The sequence below is a fragment of the Tympanuchus pallidicinctus genome, unplaced genomic scaffold (genome assembly GCF_026119805.1).
Source record: "Tympanuchus pallidicinctus isolate F22 unplaced genomic scaffold, pur_lepc_1.0 scaffold14, whole genome shotgun sequence".
Classification (NCBI taxonomy): domain Eukaryota; kingdom Metazoa; phylum Chordata; class Aves; order Galliformes; family Phasianidae; genus Tympanuchus; species Tympanuchus pallidicinctus.
Window position 1 is genome coordinate 1,785,531 of NW_026294659.1, and position 25,155 is coordinate 1,810,685.

The window sequence follows — 25,155 nt, forward strand, 5'->3', positions numbered from 1 at the left end:
GCACTGCAGAATTAACAGGTTGACAGTGCTGCCAAGGGAGAGTATTGCTAATGAGACATGCACAGGCCACAGCTCAGGGCAGTATCACTCTGGACTGACCGATGTTTTTTAATTGGTACAAGTGGCAGCTGAGAGGTCTTCAAATCCCGGTCAGTGCACCAGGAAATAATTTTTTGCATCAGTTGTTGTTTGTTGTTAAATTGTTGAATGTTTTTGGTGGTATTCTAAAAGGAGATAGCATGAGGAAATATCAAAAAAGAACAGATATTCCCTGGAGAAACCTGCATGAAAAGGCCTTGTCGGAACCACAGCACGCAGCTCCAAAAAAGCAGATGCCCATACGTCTCAATTAAACATATTTAACAGTGAAAGGACTGATGTACTACTTCATGAATTTTGTAGCTATATTCCTGGTACTCCACTGATTCCAGCTGAATTAACCTAGCAGCATGCTACTGTATCAGAGCAGCGGTGGGTGCATTTCCATCCTCTATACTATATGTGCATTTTCAGTTTCCAGCAAAGCTGGGCACTTTGGATCTGCCCTGAGCCCAAGTGCTCTCCTTGCTGTGCAGTGAGATCTTGTGACTGAGTGTGGCTTGCAATGAGTGATGTTCCATGACAGGGATGTGCCAGCACATCCAAGGAGGTTGGTGCCTGACAGATGCAATTTGCTGGTGCCAAACACCTGCAGCTACCACCAGACCTGAGAGTTCAGAGCATTATGAGGATTAAAGATTTGGTAGGGGAAAAGGGAATGGATCATCTTTATTTTCTGGTAACTTTTCCAATGTTCTGTATTTATTTTTTTAAGCTGAAAACATTGATGAAGCTACCAAAGTTAGACAGAAAAAAACAAGTGAAAATACAAGGCATCTCACTGAGCTACTCTGAGCTTTTCCGATGGAGTTCACATCCAGAACTCACCGAGGAGGAGCGGAAACAAGTAAGTGAAACCAAAGACAGCCTGATGTTGAGACCCAGTCATGACAGTGGCAGGGGCTACGTTAAGAGGGCACCTCTGAGTCTGGGAGGTCTGTCTCTATATAGGAAACCCATTGCTCTGGGGAGTATAGTAGCCAGCTAGTATGTTATTTAGCTGCTTTTTGTACACCTGGTAATATGCACTTGTGATTTTATGCCTCGAAAATACAATTTACTCCGTGGTTTTGGTTCTCAGCTGTTAGGAGGAAGAAACTGTATGAGATGTGTTTGCATGCCCCCGTGTGGTAGGTCTCTTGGTACGTACACAGTTGTCAGTTAAAATAGGTCAGACTTGGCCACCAATTGTGATAGTATGCACCTTTCTTTGGCCGTGGTTTTCGCAGCTGGATGCCAATAGTTTCCAAAAAGCCCCATTCCAGAGACCTACAGGCTGATTTCTCAGAGCAGGAAAATTTTGTCCTCTGGCTGTTAGTTTCCTCTTGAATATCAGAGGCAATATGCTGCTTGTCATGCTGTAATTTAATAAATCGTGACAATTCGGAAAGCTTAATTTGCATATTAATTTAGAAGCTCAAAATTGAGTTGTGTATATTTATTTTTCTGAACTTCAGACAGCTGCTGTACAGAGCAGACAGCTTCATTTTGCCTCTAGAGAAGCAAATCTCTGAAAATGTGATTTCCCAAGATATGCATCTGACCTCAAAACTAACATAATGGGCAGGAACAACCCCCTTAATCTGACACTCTCCAGCAAATGGGAAATAGAATGCATCTCCATAAACCCTTTCCAAGGAGATACGAACAGAAACATTTTGCCCAGTGTTTGCTACAGGCTGGAATTAATACATTTGAACCTTGAGAATTCATCCTCATGTCTCTGACTCTGTTAAAATGCCAACATGTAAAATGTTGTTGTGGAACACAAGCTAAACAAAGACACTACAGCTGCTGTGAGGGCAGCTCTTACCGTGTTTAGAACAGGTATGCCCAAGCTTAGTTTAGATAAAACCACTGACATGGGTGACCTCTGTGCTGGGAAATAAGAATTGCCTCCCACATGTGTAGGTGGCTTTTGCTCTCCTTGCCCATGCACTGTACCTGATGCATCTACCTGTCTGGAAACTTCATTCGTAACAGGAGATATACATCTCTGAGAAGATATTGCATCTGAAAAGGTCAACACATACTCTAAATATGTTTTGTAATTTAGAAGAACAAAAGTTTCAGCCCAAAGGAATGCACAGCTGAAAGGAAGGAAGAAAAGCTTGTTCTTCGGGTGTTTTCCCTCAGTAGCCTGGTGTTTTTGGTATGGCCACTAGTTCAGGCATCTGTAGCCTGCCAGCCCTCACCTACTATCAGTCCTTCTTGAGTTTGCTCTTCCTAGGTCCTGGACATTCTCTGGAGCGATCCAAAAAAACAGCACGGCTGTACTCTGAACCAGCGTCGAGGAGGAGGTTGTTGCTTTGGCCCTGACACTACTGACCAGCTGCTTAAAAAGTATAATCTGAAGATGCTAATCAGGTCTCATGAATTTAAGCCGGACGGCTACGACCTCACTCATAATGGGAAGGTAAGGGGCTGCCGTGGAAAGCACGTGATTTGCACAGGCACATCCACAGTAGACTTGTCAGCAGAGTTAATTAAGAATATGAGTGACTTCTTCAAATGGGACTTTTTCAAATGGGAATTGTGCACTAAATTAATAGATGTTAGAACGGATTATGGAATTCTGACAAACACAGAAGTCTTCTGGAACTTTAGGGAGTGGGGACTGGCTCATTACTCATCAACATCAACAAAATCCACGGGGACAATTATGTGTATATATATAGCACAGAGATGCTCCTAGGCTCTAGAAGCTTTTTAACTTAATTTCTCTTCTGGCCTTGCTTGCTAACATGCTCTATTGAGAGGCCGTGAAAAAATCCTGAAAATGAACTGTGTCTCAGATGTATCCACTACAGCATGCTATCATGCTGCCCTCTGAGCTGTGGCAGGCCAAAAGCACTGGTGTGGAGTTCTGATTGGAAATGTACAAGCAGTTTGGTGAATGACATCAGTATTGATTTCTGGCTTTACACACTGACACTTCATTTTGTAACCTGCAGGTTTTTCTAAGATCATTTTTAGCAATCAATCTCAAGAAATATTATTCTAGCCAATCCAAATTCTCTTTTTGCTACAGGTTATCACTATATTTTCTGCTTCTAACTATTATGAAGAGGGGAGCAACCGGGGAGCATACATCCGAATGAATCCTGACCTGGTTCCCCACTTTATACAGTACCAAGTCTGCACGAGCACTGACAAGCGGAAAAACTGGGAGAGGTAAAGATGCATTGTGTGTATGGTGAGCATGACCACCACAGATCTGTAGCTTCATTGCAATTGGACAGAGTCACAAAATGTCCCGAGTTGAAAGGGACCACAGGGATCATGGAGTCCAACCCCTGGCTGCACACAGCACCACCCAAAAACAAACCCAACGTCTGAGAGCACTGTCCAGACACTCCGTGAACTGCAGCACTGGGGCCGTGCCCACCGCCCTGTGGTGCAGCCCCTTTCCCTGACCCCCACCCTGATGCAGCCCTGTGCTATTCCTTCAGCACGTTCACAGTAATGTTCACATCACAGTTCACATCAATCTCACAATTTATCTTCTGTTTCTGTTTTCCTTTTTAAAAATCAACGCTTAAAAATGCATTTTAAGTACCTCCAGGTTTTGTGAGAAATTTCCAAAGGCAATTAGAAGTGTTAAATGCTAAGAATGGACTATTGTCAGGGACCCTGAAGAGCCTGCACCTGTCCGTCAGGTCTGCTTTAAGGCTACAGCGTTAATCCAGAGAAATCCTGCTATGAGTGGAGTACAAAAAGTTCATCATTGCAGCTTTGCTATGCCCTAGCACTGTGGACGGATTTACTGGAGCAAAGCAGCTTAGAATTACCTGCATAAACTTGATTATCTCTTAAGTTCAGATTATTCTTCTAGGGCTTTGTTTTATTTTTCCTGCATGTTGTCTTTTAGGATAACCCTAACAACACTGCCTGTTAAAGAACAGAATTTGATAATGAATGTTGAAATGCATAAGTTGCTGGAGGATTAATATCCTTTAAGGATCTGCTTTTGATTTCTTTTTTGTTCCAGGGTGAAAACAATTGAACAGTCTGCTTTACAAACCTTACAAGAGAGGATTTTTGTTCACAAGCAAAAACTCATGGCCACCTTTGCAAAGTATGACCGCAACAGCACAGGTAACACCATCTGTCTGTCCGCTCACCACCACAGGGAAAACAGCTTCTGAATGTTCATGGTGGCAGAAGGGTCCTGCCTGCTTTTTTGTAAGGCTGGAGGAAGGCAGAGCCTGGTCGGTCGTGTGTTCTCTCTGACCAGTACAGGATGTCTGTTAGTGGACACTTAGCCTTAGAGAACAACCTGGGGAGCTTTAAGTAGGAGGAACAATAGAACTGAAACGTGAGCAAATAAAGAATCAGTGTTTGCCACCAGGCAAAGTTTGAGTTGACAAAGTTTGAGTTGAGTATGGCTCCAGAAGCTCACTGGGGCATCTTCAGGTATCAGCCAGGGAACTGGGGCCTCTGAGAGAACTAGTCTTCTAAGCCTGGGAGTTATTTCAGTGAAGCTAAGCAGCTAGTCCACTAGAAGGGAATGCTCACCCATCAGCTGAAGAAAGCTGTGATAAATTGCTACATGAACCTTTTATATAGGAAGAGGTCATGGCTGGCTTGTAACAAAAATACAACATCTAGCAAAAATACTTTTCCTCCTGACGGCTTCTCATCTGACTAGTTTGTCATCTGTGCCCCTAGGGTGGTGGTACTGTTTCTCTGCCTGCTGAACAACTGAAGAAGATATTTCTGGCTTGTTGGCTTTTCAGTCACATATGTCTGTCTGTCTTGCTGCAACTCGACTCACATCTGAAGTACTCTTCATATATATACACATAGCATAATTTGTTTTTCTCCAAAGGCATTAAAGCATGCTGATAGTCATAATAGAATCACAAAATTGTTGCAGTGGGAAGGGACCTCTGGAAATGCCTCGTCTGACCTCACTGTTTTTATTACCTTGCTTAGGAAAAAACATTTATGTTTTGTGAGTGTTGTAAAACAATGTCAGAAGGCATGCTGGGGTTGCTGGGTCTCATCTGTGCTGTGTCACGCACTGCTTGTAACCATGAGCTGACCCCTCCCAGCAGGCAGGATTTCTGTCAGTGACTGGGCAGCAGTGATGGAGTCAGTCTTACAACTCAAACTGCCCTGGAGGACACTGAAGTCTCAGTTAGTGAAGACAGATCCAGATGGAAACGTTGACTACATGTCATGTTTTTACTATATGGACACAGCTCGTCCTATGCATCAGGTAAGAAGGAAAACACATCCTTCCAAATCTTGGAGAAACAGCTTTCAGTGCAGCTTGATGCACAAGGCAGTGGTTTGGCCACTCCAGTAGAGATCTGCCTCTGAACTAGTTACCTAGCTTCCTTTTATAGTTACTGGAGAGAAATAAGCATTTCTAAAGGCACAAATCATCATTCCCTGCTAAGGTAGACTTAAAATAGGCCGGATGAATCACATGCTAGGACTGCTTTGTACATTCCATTGACTCTCAAGGGCATTTTGATAAGGTAGCTGAGGAGCTATGCGACAAATCCTACTGTGAGCACTCTTTTGAGATGAGCTTTTTCAGATGCGCTCAGAGCTGCTCTGGCACCTGTAAGATGAAGTCACAGTTGGAGGTGAGCTTTTAGGTGTTTCATGATAGATGAGGTCTCTTCTACAGAGTCCAGTTGCTACTGCATGAATGCACAGTGCTTTGGTACTTAGCTCTCAACACCATTTTTTCTATGCAGCAGGACCCATTCCTATATGTCAAATGAAAGTTTCATGAGTAAATGATATACAGCATTTTCCCCAGATTATCATTTTTTCCACAAATAGTTACTGAAAGCAGGAGGCTTGAAGGGCTCCTTCACCTGCCCCCACCCCACCATATGTAGCAGGTTTTAGCTGATTTGGGGCAAGACACAAAACACCATTCCTTTGAACTTTTGCATAAGGATTTTTTCCCCAACATTTGGCAAGTTAAACTAGTAAAATAGATTAGGATAATTGTACATGTTCTGTCAGTTAAGCTAACCTAAACCCAAAGTCTAAATGGTTTCCTGTACATGATTTCAAAACCAGGTTCAGCCAACTTTGGTGGAAACGCTGTGCAAATACAGAAGAGATCTGCAGGTGATCTTCAACATCATGGATGAAGATCGGTCAGGTAAGGCTCAGTAACTAACAGTCGTGACCCTTAGAAGCCTGTACTGGTTATTTTTCCCCACTGTGTTTCCTCCTTTTAAGGCTTCTATATAGAGAGGAACCAGAGGTGATGTCATTTTTCTGAATTAGTGAAGGCTAATTTAAGCAGTCATGCTGTACCCATATAAGGGACGGTATCTAACTCGAGAAGTCTTCACGCAGTTTCCAGTACTGTTGTCACTTTGATGGTTTTCTCCCTTCTGCACTCGAACTGTAGTTGAGTTGTGAAATAACAAAAAAATCCCACAGAAGCCCTGCTAAGCAGGTGACTTCCTGGAAGTGGAGGAGTGTTCATGTGAGTGTGGATGGAGGAAGGGGAAAAGTACTGGAAAAAGCAAACTGTCTTCTGTTTCCTGTAGGTCTAATTTCACCTGATGAGTTCCGCAAAACCTGGAAAATCTTCAGTTCTTACCTGGGTATTTATTCACATGATGAAGCCATTGACAAGTTAGCCCAGAGCATAGACTACAACAAAGATGGCTATATTGACTTCAATGAATTTTTAGAGGCCTTTCATGTGGTTCGCAAACTAGAGAACAAGGCAGCCTAGGGAAAGGGCAGAACTTCTTGGGGGGGGTCACAGGAGCTCACCTTCCTGCTGTAGTCACAGCAGCCTAGAAAAACAATTTCCAGACTGACAAACAATAAATGGTAAGCGCTGCGGTCACTGCGTAAACCTGTGTTTAATCCCTTTGGGATGATGCATACCTTCTCGTGAGGAAAGCAGAAGGGATGACCACTACCACGTACAGCATTGCTGTGTCACTGCCACATTAGTGTCTTATCCTCACCCTTGGTGTCATCTCCTCCAGCACCCTAATCTGTGAATGCTACCAAGGTAGCAGCTACAGTGCCATGGCAAGAGATGCTCTGGTAAATTTCTCCCAGCAGCCCTTAGAGCTAAGAAATAGCATCGATGATCACAGAGAACATACCAGTCTCTCCTTGGGGATGTGTAACAGGAAAAACAGGCTTGCTGTGGACTCCAGGTGAGGAAAACAGGGAAGAACCTTCTCATTAAAATAAGCAGTTCTGCATATTTAATCTTGTTCTTTGCACGATGTAATTATAGCATTCCACATTACTAGTTTTCCTCTTTGAGGTTTGCGGACCCAACTTAAAAGGAAAGGTGTCTATACCTGCCGCAGATTTGTACTTAGCACTGGTTACTTTTGCTGCAGTTGTTAGGTTTGGGGGTTAATAAGTGATCCTAACTTCTCACCTTAATCAGGGCTTAAGCCAAAGCATGTTCACATACAGTAGATCACAAAAATAAAGCTTGAGCTTTCACATAATGTGTAAGTTTGTGGTCTGTTTCTTGCCTGTATTTTGACAACCTACGTGGAACAGAGCACAACAGGTTGAAGAGTGGAGGATTCAGATGAAGGATGCTCACCTTGAGAGAGGAGGGAAGGTCGCAATGCAGCACTTAGCATACACTGCTTTTAGGGCTGCAGAGCTGCAGCACAAGAGGAACTGAGTCATCCAACCAAAAGCAACACCCAGCAGCTGCTGCAGGTAGCCTGGGGCACCCTCACCCCCAGCAGAAGGAGAGAGTAGAGGAGGGGAGATAACTGCAAAGCACGCCATGCCAAGAAGAAAAGCCACCGAAGTGCAAAACGGGGAGCCACTCATGGCCCAGTTACATGTGCTTAAATCCAAACAGATCCAGATAAGGCTCTTTCATCACTCTCATCCCAAATTTTTTATGTCTCACCGTGTTCTGCAGGGGCTAATAAATAACACGCTGCAGTGACATTCCTCTGCACAAGCCACAGCCTGGCCCTACAGGTCCTAGCAGCTGTCACACAGCCAAGCACAAAGTACTTGTGGCAGCTGCACATGGCAGGCCGAAAAAGCAGGGCCCAGGGGACCACCTCAGCTGCTGGAAGCCCTTCTTTCTGAGACAGGACATGTCAACCTACCTTCACCTTCCTTCTGTAAACAAGACCTGGAATTTGGCCATGTCATCCTCCTCTCAGTCCCCTGGGAAGCCCGACAGCCAAACCCATCACTGCCAATTAGTGGTAGAGCTGTGACAGCTTTCACCTGGGGAGCATAGCCTCACCTCCAGCAGCACTCCTTTTGTTTTGTAACAGCTTAGTAGCACACAGGTGCATCCTCTGCCAGGTGTGGGAGTGTTTGGTGCAAAAGCTTGTTTGCTTAATTGGGTCTGCACTAAATGGGACTCCAAGTGACACCACACTGCCACCATAGCTCAGCAGCAGGACCTGACCTGCAAGTTAAATGAGATCTCCCTCTACTCATGCTGTGTTTCAGCATCCCACTGTTTACCAGCAGCTATCCGAATTCTTCAAAGCACCTTCTAAGTCCTCTGCCAGTGCCTGGGTTCCATGTGATAACTAATCATGATTATCAAACATAAATCCTAAGTTAGATCATAGCAGAAATTTTAAATCAAAGACACTCACTGTTACTCCCATTAAAAAAAAAAAAGGGGGGGGGAGAGAATTTAATGTTCTGTAGATTCCAAACCCTTGTTTCAGTCTAAACCACCTCTTTATCCTAACCTATCCACATCTAGCACAGACCTTGCTTGCCTCTTCCAGAGCATCCTCGGAGAAGCTTCAGGGTCCGCAGACTGCCAAGTTCTCCTGTTACTTCTGCATCACCTCCTCAGGCTTCCCACCCCCACCTGCCTTCTCTCTCCCAAGCAAGAGCACAGATGTGGCAGCAGCACCTCTGGTGTGGCTCTGCCACCTCAAGCTCATCTTCCCCGGCACCACCGTGCCAGTAACTGGCAGGTGAGACAGAGGCTTTGCTGCCCTCTTTTCATCCAACCTCTCTCTGCTGCCAGGTTAAGTGACTGTGGAGCCATTTCCCAGCAGGAGTCGCAGCAGCTCAAAGCAGCCACACAGCTGCTTGCAGTAGACCTACTCATGGTGATAACAGGCACAAAACTGGGAGATGGCTGGAGGGAGACTTCCAGAGAGCCCATCCCTAGCCATGAGTGACAAGTGTGCCTTCAAAGAAAAAAATAATAATAATAAAAAAAAAAAGGGGGGTGGAGGGGGAAACAAAGACAGAGAGGAAAAATCAAAGCTTTCTATAAACTCTCCCTGCACTGGAAGGGCGGCTATTACGCCATTCTCAGCACCGAGGCTATTTGCAAGGGAAACGATCAGGAGAGATGGAAGGGTGCTTAAGTGGCTGAGATCTATCTTTCTCTGTTCAGAGAAAAAGAATACAGCATAAAATTCCCTGTCACCTCGGAGCAGTTGGAGTCTTGAGACTGTGCCTGTGGAGGGAAGGAAGCAGCTTTGTTCAGATTAAAGCGAAAGGCATCTCCCTGAGAGCTGCTATCATCTCAAATTAGTGGCTATTGTAAGACATTTGTCTCTACCGGCGCTAGCCCTGCACTAACGAGGTGCAAACGAGATGAGAATCAGGGTGAATGTGTATTAAAAATACCACCTGGTTGTTTCCAGTTCTCCCAATTCCTTTCATTTACATTACCCCTGGATGTTTCACACTGCACATTAGTGATTCACAGCAATGTAGATTTACAGATTGGCAGGAGAAAAACTAATGAGTTCCATTATTTCCCTTATTTGGGAAACTCTGTGCCTGAGATTCAGCTCCCTCGTTTTATTATGCCTTTTGATCTCCACAGAGTAATCTGTTTCCCCCTTGGCAGAACTAATTCTTGCTAATTTAATACGAATTACATTTATGCAGTTTAGGCAGAATAAGCCTCGTTATTTGCTCTTTCTCACACCCTCCCTTAAAATGAGGCCACATTCCACCCACCTGTCCCCCTCAGGCAGGTGTGCAGGTAACATAACACTGTGACTGGTTTATCTGCTGACACGCAGCGAACAGGCAGCTCATGGCAGCAAAACAGGGAGAAGCTTCCTAGCCTCTTTTCCCTAGTGAGACATTGCTTACTGCATCACACAGCCTGTGCTAGGCAGGAAATCCTGCAAATAAATAATTATGGCTTTTGTCAGGTACGTCATGGTCCCGTAGGCCCCACTTGGGGCACTGTCATAAAAGAAGTGACAAATTCCTGTGGCCACATCCTTCTCCAAGATACCACCCGTAGCTCCGTACGATTTCTGAAAAGATACAGAGAAAAGATATAGGGAAAGTTAGGCAGTTATGCTTATTTATTGGAATTAAAAGACCCCATGATGATTTTGCATTTGTGCTGAATACAGAAAGCAATCCTCCCTTCCCTCATTGAAGCCTTCATTACAGTATACACACACAGAATCACAGAATGGTTTGAGATGGAAGGGGCTTTTGAAGACTATCTGGTCCAACTGCCCTGCAATGAAAAGGGACACTTACAGCTCAATCAGAGTGCTCACGGCCCCGTCCAGCCTGACCTTGAATATCTCTACAGACAGGCCACTGACCATCTCCCTGGGCAACCTGTACCAGTGCCTCAACACCCTTGCCTATTTATTTGGATAAACTCACGTATATAAGGAACATCTAGCTTCACAAATTTTGTCTTTTTTTCTTTTTGATTACTCAAATACTGATAATTTGAACACTCTGTGCTTAGCTTTCTCAATGTTCTTCTATAATTAGGTGGAGCTGCATGCAGCTGACTGGGGCATGAATTTGGTCAAATTCATCACACACACAAAAATGAATAGGGGACAAATTTCAGATGTGAAGGATTTCCTCCTTTGCACTCTGGACTCACCAGTTCCTGCAGGAAGAGGTCGTTGGCCATGTGCACTATTTGGTCTACATGGATGATCCCCCCAATGCTGTTCACCTCGATGTCAGACAGGAATGTGAGGACAAGAATGGCTTCCACTAGGAGCTGCCGGTACTCAGGCTGGGGGACGTGGTTCAGCACAGACTCCACATGTACAGCAAACTTGATTTCACATGGGGTCATCTGGCAAGTCAGAGAAAGAAAGAAAAACTGACAAACCCAAAAGAGCAGTTCCCCCACACACCACCAAGCTCTGAACCATAAGCTCCTCTCCTCATGTGGGGGCACTGATTGAAGTTAACAAAACATTTGTACAGCTTCAGCACTTACAGAAACTTTCTGTCATTGGGCCCTGATCCTGCAAGCAGCTGTGTAGCTTCCAGAAACTGCTCCAGCCCTGTGACCCATCACAAATACATATTTTGTTTGTATATGGGACTGCTGATGCTTAGTTAGCAAATTATCATAGAATCCTTAGAGCTGGAAGGGACTGTTACAGGCCATCTAGTCCAACTTTTCTGCAGTGAACAATGTCCCACCACAGCCAGATCAGGTTGCCCAGGACCTGATCCAGACTTGCCTTGAAAGGCTCCAGAGATGTGTCTCCACCACATCTCTGGGCAACCTGTTCCAGTGCCTCGTCACCTTCACTATAAAAGTCTTTTTCCTTATATCTAACCTAAATTTACTCTCTTCAAGCTTGAAACCATTTCTCCTTGTCCTGTCACCACTGACCCTGCTGAAGAGTCTGTCCTCTTCTTTCCTATAGCTCCCCTTCAGATACTGAAAGGCCACTATCAGGTCAACTCGCCATCAAAGTCATCTCTTTGCTCTTAATGTGACAGCCTCATGCATTCTGCTTTCCAAGCACTACTCTGGTATCTCACATTAACTGCAAAACTGAACTTAATATAGAGATCGGATGTGCTTTAACACCAACACACAGCTCTGCTGCTTGCAGAACAGCCTAACTCTCACTGTACAGCTGTATGGATGTTGTGTGAAACGCTGTCTGTGCTTATTTAGTTTGATTCCTTTAAATGGCAAAATTAGATACTGTCTAAGTCTGACATACCAAAAACATAAGCCTATTTATTTATACAATAGCAATAAATAAAGCCTTCTATTCTGTAAAATAAGGTTTAAATTTGGCAGAAAATTCCAGCCCTTCTCTTCAGCTGTTACCACCACCCTCAGAAACAAAGGAAGCAAACTGCTGTTGGTGAAGGCACACAGACAGCAGACACAGCAAAGGGGCAAACCCTCCCAAACCCACTGCCAGGCATGGGTGGAGGAAAAATTCTTTTTACAGCCTCCAGTGAAGCCAGGGAGATGCTGGAGGAAAGATCACCACCTCAGCCCCTTCTCACAGTGACTGTTCTTACAATGACCCTGCAGCATCAATCCTGCTCTGCATCTTACACTGCCAAATCAAACATTCAGCCATATGACAGAAACACCCTTGGCATTTTACTGTACCTCTCTGGTGGTTGAAGAAGGAAGGACATACCCATCAATGGACAGACCATGGCACTGAAACAAAAGCAGTTTGACCGTGAACAGAAATTATAGTTCTTGCAAGCAAATCTGAATGATCCAAGCCAACATGTAATAAATTTCAGTACAACAACAAAACTTGTTAAAACTACTACCTCACCTTTGCTCGAGAGTTTATTATGTAGCCTGGCAACTGTCAGAAATAACCTTACACAACACTTGCACAGTGCTCTATACTCCCTTCTAGCTACTGAATGGGAGGAAATTCCTTGGGAGAGCCACCAGAGCAAGGAGCAGACAGAAGACAAGAACAAAAAACCTTCTATGGGTCACATAATGCAAAAGCATAACAAGAAACCATGGAACTGAGAACCTTTATTTCTCATTTTTCACTGAAACAACACTTAGTTAAGTGCTTGAGATGCAGGATACCACAATTGAAGGACTTCAATATGTTGTGGTTGCTGGAAATGGGCCACCAGCAGTCATGGAGATGGTGTCAGCAACACTGAGTGTGACACACAAGAAAAGGATATGACCTAAGGGGTGGCAGGCTAAAGAATGGCACAGCTGGGTACCTCAGGCACAAAAAAATCACTAAGAAGAGGACAATACTTTGTGTACACAAGTGACGTTCACTGCATCGAAAGATCTCATCTAAATCTAGTGGTCACATATGATTCGTCTTGGCTGACATCAACACTAACAGCTTCAGTACAACTGATTTTACGATAACCAAAGCAGGTGCTCAGTATCTCCGCAATGGTGTAGGCTTGAATAGTTCAGTTTTGCAGGCTGCCAAATATTGACACTCAGCAAAGCAGAAGAACAGGTGCATTGCCTTGAAATAAACAGAAATTCTTAATTCCCCTTTTCTCCCTCCTGGAGATCTGCTTCAACACATTTCCATACCTCAGATCTTCAAGGTGCTCCCACGGATTACTTTTCATATAACAAGAAGCAAGTAACACTAGAAGAGTTACACAGCTCAGAAAAGCCAGGAAGTTTTCATCATTTTGGAAGAGTCAGTGAAACTTCCAAGCCAATTCCTTGCAGCCTTTTCCAGCAGGAGCATGGGAATTGCACTGCTTTACAGTGCCCCTCAGCGGCAGAGAGCACAGCCTGCATTAGGCCAGGAGAGATGCTGAATAGTGGTAAAACACAACTGATCAGCAAAAAACTGTGCACCGGTGTTTTCAGAGAAAAAAAAAAACACTTTCAAGCAAATATGTGAAGTTGCATTAATGAAGCCCTTATATCTCCTACAGATACGTTGCTACCAATAATTCCAGTTTCCACTAGTCGTACAGTTGAAGACAAATTTTAGCCAGCAACACCATCTTCCCATAAGCTGCTTTGTTTTCTTACTGCTATAATTGTCAACCTACCTTCTGAAGAATCTTCCATACTTTCTCATAAAAGCCAACAGGAACTCTGTTAATGGCACCATCAAGCCTTCTTCTGCGCAGCCACTGCCCTTTGCGGTCACCCCAACTAATGTCTCCGCTGGAACTGGTGGGAGAAGTACTGGAAGGAGATGGTGGAGTACTGCTCCTCTGTAAGAAACATTAAAGCCTCAGTTAGTTGCTTTATACCCCCATAGGTGGTACTGCTTGTGAAGATGTCGTACTGCTACAGTGCTAGCTCAGGGCCAGGAGAAAAACCACAGGCCACGGCATCATACAAGGTGATGGAGCAGTCTCATTCCACTCTTCCCCTTTCATGACAAACTTCACTTCTCCCATGCTTCAATCATTTCTCAACGAAATGAGCCAGCAGTGCCACAAGGCATAACTGCTCGGTTCAACTCAAAGCACGGCCGTTTCAAGTATGAGCTGGCTGACATGGCAGCTTTACTGCTGCATTCAGTGGTGGGATTTACTGATAGGTCTGATTCAGACTTCAGGCTCAAAAGAGTAAGTGGGTAAGAGTAAAAGAGTCAGTGGGTCTGTAGTGAGGTCCTCCATAGAAACCAATCCATTAACGTATGCTGATTAAAGACCAAGTTTATGTGGTCATACAGTTACCACACCCAACTCTCTGTAAACATCAACCTTGTTTTCCTTTGTTGTCATGATTCATGGTTGGACAAGATGATCTTAGTGGTCTCTTCCAATCTTAATGATTTTATGATTGGTTTTCTATTTTAACTCTACCAGACTTGAAGACTAAGCTAAGCAGCAAATCATCTTCAAAGATGTGACAATGCCACCACATCCTCACTGTTACTGTCACACCAGGATATGTGCAGGCTGCCCATCTTCACTCTCCCAGGCCTTCTGCTATTCTGTTGCCTCCCTTGTACTTCTTTGCACATCCATTATTTTCAGCTCAGGAAGGACTTCACTGATGGTCCCTTCTGAAATCCCGTCCTCTCTAAGCACAGAACTGCCCGAGCAGGGTACTGAGGAAAGTGGGAAATAAGACCAAAAAGTGCATGTTTGCAAGGGGTATGCTCAGTGACTCCACAGAGCCAAGCTCCACAGAAACATCAGTAAATGAAAACAAAGTCCATTTTTCACTTCTGCTGGTGTCAGTGAGATGTAGGTGGTGCTCCCTTGATGCCCCCTATTCCTTACTATGACACCCTGACTGAGATAATCAGGATCTCCTCCATTTCATTTTGCAGCACCAGAGGACACAGGAGGGTCAATGGCAAAGCAGAAATCCATCCACAAACAGTAATTAATTTGACTACTCAGGCAGAGATCTCATTCAAAAACTTCTGTGCACTTTTATCAAATGCAGCTGAATCTTCTCTTTCTGCACTGCTATGTTGGAAGAGAGAGGCTGCAGCAACGTGCTTAGGGGTGCTCTGTAATTGTATTTAGAGCACCTGAGGGCTGTGCCACTGAGGACAGTGCAGAGGTGCACTCATCACAATCACCAGTTCAGAGTGCACACACAGCTGCAAACCTTCCATCTCCTGGTGACAGATCTGGAGTCTCAGAATTTAAATCGCTAAGGCTTCTACTGGTAAAATATTCAAACAATTATATTCCTTCTTAACAGCAAAAGCTTAAGTGCTACAATTTTCTGCCTTGAAAGAAAATGACTGCCTGAGGAGATGCCTGAGCCTATAAAATCCCTGCCTCTGAAACTGCCAGCACTCTGAAACTGTGCTGGTCATCATCAGCCAGAGATTGCCAGCATAAATGCTACGTTACTTTTAAATACTGATGACACCTGCAATATATAATCAGGTAGCTAAATCTGTGACAGTGCTTTATCTGCTTCAGCTGTTTACTATTAGGAAGAGCTAAGTGGATCTAAATGTGCGACTGAGCTATTAAAAGATTACTAATGAGAACAGGCTCCCAGTGAAGATGAACTACACAAAGAGGGTTTGAAAGAAGCTTTCACAGAGCAGAAGCAGCAGGAGGAGTTTAGAGCTAAGGTCCTTGCACACGTGTATGCAGACATATACAGACACACGTAGGGTGAAGAGCAGGAACAGAACTGCAGATATCATTTTACCCTGGAAGCGAACATGCTGCTGGACATGGAGTGGCCCTCATGAAAGAACTACAAAACAAAAACAGACACAAACAAATCAGACAGACTGTCACGACACAAACAAGGTTATGTAACCCATCTGCACAAAGGCAAGGAGCACGGAATAAACTCAGGTACTCAAAAGAAAGCCATGACAGCCTCAGATACAGGCAAAGGCTGAGTTTACACATTCCAGAAGCATCTGCAGCAAATAGGAGAGCTGTAGATGTTCAACACAAGAGCTCTGTCTCGTGATAGTGCTCAAAATGTTTTTCCTGACACAAAGTTGGTTGTCCCTCCAACCACAAAGACATTAAGATGGTATTTCACAAATACATTGAGATGTGGTGTGAAGCAATAAGTATGGACTGGTGAAGGGAAATAAAAGCAAAACAGCCAACTCTTCTGCTGGTTTTTTTTTCCTGAAAAAAAAAAAAAAAAAAAAACCAAAAAAAAAACCAACAACAAACCACATCTATCTAATGCAAAAGCAATGCAAGGAGGTACCTTTCCAGCCTTGACAAACTTCACAGGGTTTCAACTCATGTGCACACCTATATTTAAGATTTAATGCTGCTGCATAGCACCCAGTCCATGTTCATTCTGGGAAAGGCACTGAGGTTGAACATCCCCAGTAGGCTGCTGGACTAACAGCCATGCCCAAACGGAGCTACCAAGGTCACCCAGAGTCTGCAGTTAGCACCCTGCAGCAGCTTCACAGACCCTGCTGCACCACAGGAGGGGACAAGGCAGGCTTGGCCGCAGTAACACTAAGGCACCAGAGTGGCTCAAACACAGTGACCTGATCTCACAAGGTACAAAACACAAATTTCACCCACACCTTGCCTTCCCAGATTAATTGTATCACAAAAAAGAACTGTGAACTCATCTTTACATCAACATAAAACGCTCTGTGTCAAGGATTATACAGAAATGCTCCTCCTCTCCAAAAGCTCATTCAGCATTTTTGTTTCATATAAAGCAGAACACCCCATACTTCCCTAAAAACTTACACAAATGGCCTCAGAGTAAATGCTCTTGCTTGTTAAGCTCTTAGCAGAAAGTGTGTTTTTTAAATATGCCTTCAATATAATACACTTAATTCCCATCAATGTCTTTCACTTCACCTCCTTCCTATTTATCCAGAGCAAAAGAAAATTACTAGTAGAAACACACGTACACAAAAAAATGAAAACCAGCTGCAATAAAACCATCAGTCACACTCATCCAGAACACTTCGTGTCTTCTATCATTTCTCTCATTAAGCTCAGTTGCTGTGTCACTAAGAATACTGAACTTGGATTACTGCTAGAACATGAAGTATGTTTCTCCTGTCCATAAAAAACAAAACTGGAAAACAAAAAGCAAAACCACCAAGCTTTCTCTTCCAAATGTACCTTTCTAGAAGGCAGATAGACCACATTAAAAACTTGTGCAGAGTACAGGAATGAAAACCACCTATGTGAAAATCTATGTGAAATGTGCAGCTGATTTCTCTATAGCTAAAGACAATAAAAAATTGTTTTAAAGTTGATGCCATGAATGCAGTAGACTTTTATATTTGCTAAGTTGCAATATTCAGTACATGAAACAAGAACAAAGAAGAGGCTTCATTTTTGGAAGAAGCATCTCCCTCCTGCCTTCTATTAGCTTTAAACCAAAGGGTGACTGGCAATTTCTGTGATTTATGAAGAATGTATTTATTTGGCATTGGAACAACTTCCTGAAAGGAACACAAAACTCTGATAAAACGCCATTCCAGAGCAGCTACATTTTCTGATATGCACTGACAGAAAACCCTCACCTGCTTCATCTCACTCTTCAATTTAGTAATACCACTTCTTTCTGTTTTCGTTGCTCCAGAAGGCCCCATTTCATGAATAGAAATTGCAGGGCTGGATGAAGAAGAATCCATAGGTCGCACTAAAAGAAGCAAATGAACATTTTAGAAATTATACTGGTAGGAAAAGAGACAAAATTGTGTCTAGAAGTTACAGATAAAAGCATATCCTTTCATAAGTGTTCAATGCTTTTTTTGACAGCGTGCTTTCAAATTACATCAATAATTCAAACCCGATTACGTCAATTCAGAGATAGAGAGCCACAGCTGGATGTTAGGATTTGACCTTCAAAGACAAGGAACAATCATAGCTTCAAAAGACACTGGAGTTGCACTAAGTGTGTGAGGATTTAAGACACAGTTAAGTGTCAGCTGGAAATACTGGGGATCACAGATACACTCCTGGGAGGCAGAATGGACACATCCTTTTCACAATCTTCCTTCTGGTCACGTTAAACTTTTTCATTTTAAAAGTTTGCCTGGATACAACATTACTCCTGTGTAGGACAGTTACCATCATATGTGCTTTTTTTATCCTGCAGCAGATATATGCAATAGATCTGTTTCGTACATTACCTGTACTCCTATTTTACATGCAGAGATTGTAGGTTCCTACTTACTACACAATCTATATATTTACAGTTCCCATTTAACATATACCCAAATGGATAACTTACAGCTTCTTTCCACACCAAACTCTTTTCCACTGAGAATATGGTGTAGGAGATTTTTCATATCAAAAGGGCTTAGATTCATCAAACTCTCTGAAGCTTCTTCACCTGGTTTAAATAACAAAAACAAGCAAATAAAAATCCACAAAAACAAAACAAAGCCACACACACAAAAACAAAAATCAAACGCAACTATAGGATGCTTTATGGATGGCTTTCCTAACTAAATTGCTGACTGAATGAAATTCCATCACTTACTTTTGCAGATAATGCTTCCCTAGAAAAAAAATTAATATGTAGAGTCATTTCAAAGAAAACACATTTCAAGACTAAGCAACACTGAACGGAGATGATGGCGGTTACGTTACTGAGCAGCCTATCACAGCTGTGTGAAATCTCACCAAAGGTTATGATGAAGCAGGTGCTCCTTCACAGAGCACATCAACTGAAAAGGCACTGCAGCCACCTCCCACAAGAAGATCTTACTCAGATCTAAATTACAGAGCCAGAGTTATTCCATAAAGAAATGCATGCAAATGGCAGGCTTGTGGTGTTTTCTCTAATTAAAGGATGATGCTTCGAAGTGTGAGAAAAAGCTCATACATACACATGGGCACAGGAGTGCACAGAGAAATTTCCCATAGGAGAACATGGAAAAAGCAGCAGTGAAGCTGAGAGTGGCTTACAAAGAAATAACAGAAGGGACTATGGGAAAAAGAGGCTTTGAACTGTGAATGTAGCAGCTTCTGGTACTCAGCTTCAGCTCTGGGGGAAACAGGGCTGTCTGAATGCTCCTCGTGGAGAAACAGAATTATCTCAGAAAATTACTTGGCTCCATTTACCAACTTCTCCTAATGGACAAACATCTCCCTAGAGGTAGGCATTGAGTTTGGTCGAAGACATCAATGGTGCCCAAGCGAGGCCTTTCTAAAATAAACTTCCATTGATCCCCCTTGGGGTGTGCTAATACATTAGGAACAACAATGAGCTGAGCCACAAGGATCATGCTCCTAAGCATCTGCATTTGAGACTATCCATTCACCACATTAACTTCATCACTTCTTACAACTATTTTGTCTTGACCTCTGACCAATTTGAATTCCTTTGATGTGGAAAATTCGTCAGTGGTTTTTCAGATATCACTTCAGTCATGATTTCTCCTCTCTACTTTTTTAAGTAGAGAGTCGTATTTTCATCCTGTACAACTTGTTATTTTCTTCATTTTGTTTTTTTGCAGTGCATATGCAGCAGCTGGGGTTTGTATGAGGTACGTGTTTTTACTGACCTCCTGGCGTAAGTATCACTAGCTGAAATCCAAATAGCAAATATTTTTCAACCACGTACATTCCAAGCGAGAAGGACTACAGGACAGAACTTATGCTGAATAAAACTCACAAGAATGCTGAATAATCAAGGTTCAAATATTCTGAAGATACCTACTGTCCTAATTCTCATTGAAATTAGCCCCTAAATACACACACTTGCAATTTCAGTATCGGCACCTCAAGCACTGAAAGTCAGGATGTTTAAGTATTTAACATCTACTTCAGACTGACAGAGGGCAGGAAGGCAGGAATCTTTCATTAAGCCAAACAGAAATTATTTTCAATTTTTAACTGTATATGTAAATTCTTTACAACAGAATTTAACACAAATTTAAAATTAGTAACTGAGGTGAAGCAAAAATAAAGCCAGAAGTATCTCCCACAGTAGAACTATTCTTACCTGAGCATTTCAGACTCCGAGCCAGCTCAGTGGCCATCACCTGAATTATCAGACCAATGCGGAGCCTGAGCATCTCCATGAAAAGACTAGGCTGCGATCGGACATACATTGCCAGGTACATAATTATTTCCTGTAAGGACAAATTCAGAAGAGCTCCCATTCAGAATGGGTCATCCCAGCTTTCCCAGTCTCAGAAGAACACTGGCATTACACTGGGCACAGCTTAAAGAACCATTTTTTTCCCATGCTCTGTACCTGTGTCAGGACAGCAATACTGATGTCTTGGCCACTGGCTTCATAAATAAGATCTGTGAGCTCCTCAGGTGGCAGAGGGCTGTAAGAGAGCAAACTACAGTCAGCAATAAGTCCAGCACTTGTTGTCAACCTCTTGAACATGCACTAGAACCACGTCACCTAGAAACATCTTTGCACCGCAGACTTTTCTGCCTTGGTGGCTGCAATTCTTTCTGAAGTTGAAAAATAAAACCAGCAGGAAGCTGAAAGGCAGTCTGCTTCTACAACTGAAACGAAGCTCTGACTTACGTGGTAATGATTTTCTCACGGGGTTCTGGTGGCAGCCCCACTGTAAGCTGCTTGTGGTGTGACAGGAGGTCTGTGCATGCCTATTGCAATACAACAGAAAGCAAGAGATCTTTCTCTGAGACATGCAAAAGTGACACAGCTTTTAACTCCAGAAAAGGAAGCATTTATTTATCAATTTCTAAGTGCATTTCAATTAACTACTAGATATGCAGATCCAGCAGAATGCTGTTAACCAGTTGGCAAATATCCCCCAAGGTTAACAGGACCTCAGGAGTCTACCCAGGCTGAAAGCCTGCTTCCTCACACTGAAATCAGCAGCAGATAAATATTTCATTTTTATTGAAGACAAAAAAATTATTAATGGAAAGTTTGGCAGTATTAGCAAAGAAAAACATAACCCTGTATACCAGAATTCCTCTAGTACCAGCATTTTACTCTTCTATACTTCCTACAAAAGCGATTACCCAATTCATTATTCTGAATCAAAGACCTCACTGAGTAGTGTTCTTTATATTTTTCTGATTCTGTTTTCCTTCCTTTAACGTATAACAAAGCTACATATACCTCTACTCTCACCCTCTACAGTTCTTAGTCAATATCTGCAATTTAATGTACACAGGTTTTTGTAAGCATGTACTGCCTTGGGGATGGAAAAGGTACTTAACGAGGAATCACGCAGAGTGACTGTTGCAAATTGCTCCCTGCAAATACAACTGTCAGTAAAACAGGCCATTCTAAGTACGATTATTGAAGCTTTGAAAATGGCCAGAAGTTAGAGAAAGAGTTCTTTGGAAATATGCAGGATTAAGTATTTTTAAAAAAAACCCTTAAAACAGCAGAGTGAACAGTTTTGTAATGTTCCAAAGGAAATCTGTACCCTTATAACGGATCTTTCTTGTTAATGTTAAGCAGGGCCAGATATCATAATGCCTCTGCACTGCCACTCACACTACAGACTGCATGCCTAATGGCAGAAATACAGAAATCACTGCAGCATGTTTTTGCATCATTTCTAGCACTAAGATATACTGGAGCTCCAAGTGTTCATGTTACCACAATAGCAATAAAGCAATTACCAGCGACCACTACAGCTTTCAACGCACATAATTAAGCTGCTCGGATTAACAGAGATTAAATGAGGCCTTCGCAATCACAGACTGACATTCTCATTACACTCTAGCCTTAGCACACTTTTCAGTATAGATGAGAGAGGTTGTAACAAGATTTTAGATCAGGAAAGCAAACAGTGTTTACTGACAAATGCTGCACTAGGTTTGTTGTGAAGCAAGACCAGAAAAGGGCAAGCACAACCCTCACTGGCACTTGTGCCTCACATTGGTAGTCCTGTTTTCAGGCAGGAATCTGAACCAGCACTATTCCTATCTCATACCTCTGCCAGGACTTCCAGTCTCTTTTTAAGTATACCAGAAATATAACGGATTAAGCCCCACTCTTGATTGAGGCCTGCCTTTCTGTAGAGCTCATTGAGCAGACAGTGAACAGTGACTCCACATTGTCCATTCAGCAGTGTATCCCAATCAGGGCCTCTGCAGGAAAATAGAAGATTATTTCCATTAGATCAAACAAGTAAAGGGTCCGTGAGGAAGACATAGAAAGAGAAAGCAGAAAACACTTAGTTGCTTAGTCTTAACACACAACAAGCAACCAGACTTTGACTGAATTCTCATTTGTGTGACAGCCGTTTGGGTGACGTGAATGGGACACGGCAGTCCTTCATCAGAGATCAGCTACACATGGGCAGAAACCTCTTGGTAACAGCAACTCTCATATTATCTCACTTGGCCATAAGCCTGTGACTACAAAGCAACCAGCCAGGGGATTTCCCATTTGGCTTTAAGTTCAGCACAAGGAAGATTGAAAGAATGGAAGAACACTCCATATGTTGCTCCTTAGGAGTGAAATTCAGCACTTTTTTTTAGTACTAATAAAGATGATAGCCATTTTTTCAGATACTACAGGGCCTCTGTGAGTATTTCTCCCTGCCTTATTCTTAGCTACTAACTAGACTTCCACACTGCTTCTGTCAATATTGATGAATCAGTGAAGTTTTCCATTCCTTTTCCAGTTTTGAAATTTGCTGTATTATGAACAAAAGGTGCCTCTAGTTGACAGTGGCTCCATGCACCACATGATGATCTTTCAGCTCCAGTTAGAGGGACGCATTTCACCAAAGCCCAACAGGGACACCAGTGGTAAAACAGTTCCAGAAAGTAAACTAAGGGTGTTACATACAGTCAAACAAACAAAAAGTAATTTTTCAGGATCTCCTTTTTAAGAGAGCTACTATTTTGCTTAGGAAAATAAAAAAACCAAAGAAAAGGCCCACACAGGAGAAAGACTAAGATAAACATTAACACAATCTCTGCAGCATTAAGGAAGACCATCTGTGATCAATAAATGCACGTCTCTGCAACCTAAACCAACTTTTTACCAGATTCCAACAGTATAAGGAAAAAATGCCAGTTAGCACACTTTAGTAGATAATTCTGTTGATCTGTATTTGAATTTTGCTCAAACCCATTTAATGAGCAATTTTTTTTGTTTGTTTCTAGAAACATTTTGAAGAACACCAAGTTTTAGTCAACTATGCACTTAAGCATGGAAGGATTAGAAGAAAAAAAAAACTGCATCTGTGCTTTAGTTAGAAAATGAGAAAATTAAGTATCCCTCCACTCCCATTTTGGCAAAATTGTGTGTCAATCAACTTTGAAATTTGCACAGATGTATTCTGAATGCAAATTATTTATGTAGTCAAGCTGACTGAAAATGTTTCTGTTAAAGCGCAAAACATTTTAACCTCTCCCCTGAAAACACAGTCCTGAAAAGTGACAACCTTTTGCACAACAATAATCAAATAGCTGTAGCCAAACTTAAGGGGCTGAAGCCTATACTCAGATAACTCACTTTAGTATATGCAAGATATATAAGATATCTGCTTGATCATGGAGCGTTGGGCATTCCTTCAGCTGCTCAACAAGCTTCCTGCAATCCAAATCACCATGAGCATCTTTAGCTAAGTTCAAAACCTTTTCATGGTCCTGATAACAAAGAGGGATGAAAATCAATAACAGACCTTGACAAAAGCAGCAGATAAAATTTGTAGCTCGCCATTAAAGAACACAGACATGCAACACAACTCTGCGCTTGAAATACAGGCATATCATGCAGGTTTTTTTTTCAGACTACTGGCAGACATGAAAAGAAGTATGATCCCCAGAAACACAGCACCCAGAATGGACTGTCTCTAGATTTGGTTCAATTGACCAGGAAAGCTATTTTTGGGACAAAAAAAAAAAAATTCTCATAGAAGTAAACAAAATTATTTGCACACTTTTCCTGTCATACACTGCTACTTGCAATGAAATAAAGCAGAAAGATACCACTTTTTTGCTGAAAACATTTAGAGGTGGGTTTTTTTGTTCTTTTAGTCTTGTCTCCAATCTGAATAATTGCAGTGCTTTACTTATGCAGATGTTGCCATCACAAATTTTCCAATGCTTTGGAACTAGCACGTTAACTAGTCAGGTGTTGCAACACTGCAGTGAATTCTTAGATGAGAACAAGTTTTATTTAACAAGCTATTCAGTCATTTGTATGGTCCTGAAATACTGCCTCCACAGACAAAGCCTATATAACAGAATCTTCTAGCAGGTTGGATACAACCTCATGTCACCACCCTCAGCAGCCAGTCACACACACTAGGACAGAATACCCAGCCCAGCCTTAGCCCTTTGTGCTTAGTAGTGGGATTCAGCTGGTGCTGTATGACAGCTGTCCTTTCATATGCTACTCTCCTGGCTAGAAATCAATACAAGTACTGTTTATTAGACAATATATATATATATATATATATCAATGTGATAATATCTATTTAACAAAAAAAAACTTCCCAGCAAAAAATAACAACCACCCCCTACCCATTGCCCCAGGCAGACAGCTTTGCTGTCAAGGTAACAAAATGAGAACTAGTGTACGGTTAGGCTGGAAACCAGATGGATTCAAAATATTGAGTCCTAAAAACATAAACAGCATAAAAAATCCCACGGTTTACCTTTTTCTCAAGGGAAAGGGGAATATCAACAAGATTCAAGGACTTCCGGTGCGTGTTCAGAACTTTAGTTGGAAGAGACATGGAAACAGCTGGAAATCAAAGCCAATGACAACACTTAAAAGACTTTTGTTGCTGTTGTGCAGAAAAGCAAAACCACAAATATGAAGCAACTGTACTACAAAAAACAACAGAAATACCTCTGAGAGTCAAGTTAACTTAGGCAACATTTGCAAGATGCTGTGTGTGGAACTCAAGAGACAAGCTCACACTTGAAATTTTTCCTTCCTGCAGACCTGGTCCAAGAGCTTCTGAAAGTAGCACATCAAAGTCTGAGGCACAACATGGT

General features: G+C 42.5%; 2 protein-coding genes across 10 annotated transcripts in view; one reads left to right on the forward strand and one right to left on the reverse strand.

The window, feature by feature from the left end:
- PPEF1 (protein phosphatase with EF-hand domain 1) overlaps positions 1-7,565 on the forward strand; it is a 29,155-nt gene extending 21,590 nt beyond the window's left edge. For 3 of the 4 annotated variants that reach the window (XM_052674004.1, XM_052674005.1, XM_052674003.1), the window contains 7 exons: positions 815-946; positions 2,330-2,515; positions 3,131-3,273; positions 4,091-4,197; positions 5,157-5,323; positions 6,148-6,232; positions 6,630-7,565. In XM_052674004.1, coding sequence (XP_052529964.1) covers positions 815-946; positions 2,330-2,515; positions 3,131-3,273; positions 4,091-4,197; positions 5,157-5,323; positions 6,148-6,232; positions 6,630-6,820 — 1,011 coding nt within the window. In that variant the 3' untranslated portion in view covers positions 6,821-7,565. The remainder of the gene's footprint in view (positions 1-814; positions 947-2,329; positions 2,516-3,130; positions 3,274-4,090; positions 4,198-5,156; positions 5,324-6,147; positions 6,233-6,629) is intronic. The other variant, XM_052674006.1, reaches the window with a different exon arrangement.
- A 2,294-nt stretch (positions 7,566-9,859) lies between these two features.
- PHKA2 (phosphorylase kinase regulatory subunit alpha 2) overlaps positions 9,860-25,155 on the reverse strand; it is a 37,909-nt gene continuing 22,613 nt past the window's right edge. For 4 of the 6 annotated variants that reach the window (XM_052673981.1, XM_052673982.1, XM_052673979.1 and 1 more), the window contains 13 exons: positions 24,810-24,898; positions 23,663-23,796; positions 22,128-22,284; positions 20,738-20,817; positions 20,450-20,528; positions 20,195-20,324; positions 18,476-18,577; positions 17,763-17,881; positions 15,941-15,988; positions 13,852-14,019; positions 12,446-12,499; positions 10,949-11,149; positions 9,860-10,349 (listed from right to left, as the gene is read on the reverse strand). In XM_052673981.1, the coding sequence (XP_052529941.1) occupies positions 10,176-10,349; positions 10,949-11,149; positions 12,446-12,499; positions 13,852-14,019; positions 15,941-15,988; positions 17,763-17,881; positions 18,476-18,577; positions 20,195-20,324; positions 20,450-20,528; positions 20,738-20,817; positions 22,128-22,284; positions 23,663-23,796; positions 24,810-24,898 (1,535 nt within the window). In that variant the 3' untranslated portion in view covers positions 9,860-10,175. The remainder of the gene's footprint in view (positions 10,350-10,948; positions 11,150-12,445; positions 12,500-13,851; positions 14,020-15,940; positions 15,989-17,762; positions 17,882-18,475; positions 18,578-20,194; positions 20,325-20,449; positions 20,529-20,737; positions 20,818-22,127; positions 22,285-23,662; positions 23,797-24,809; positions 24,899-25,155) is intronic. The other 2 variants (XM_052673980.1, XM_052673985.1) reach the window with 1 other exon arrangement.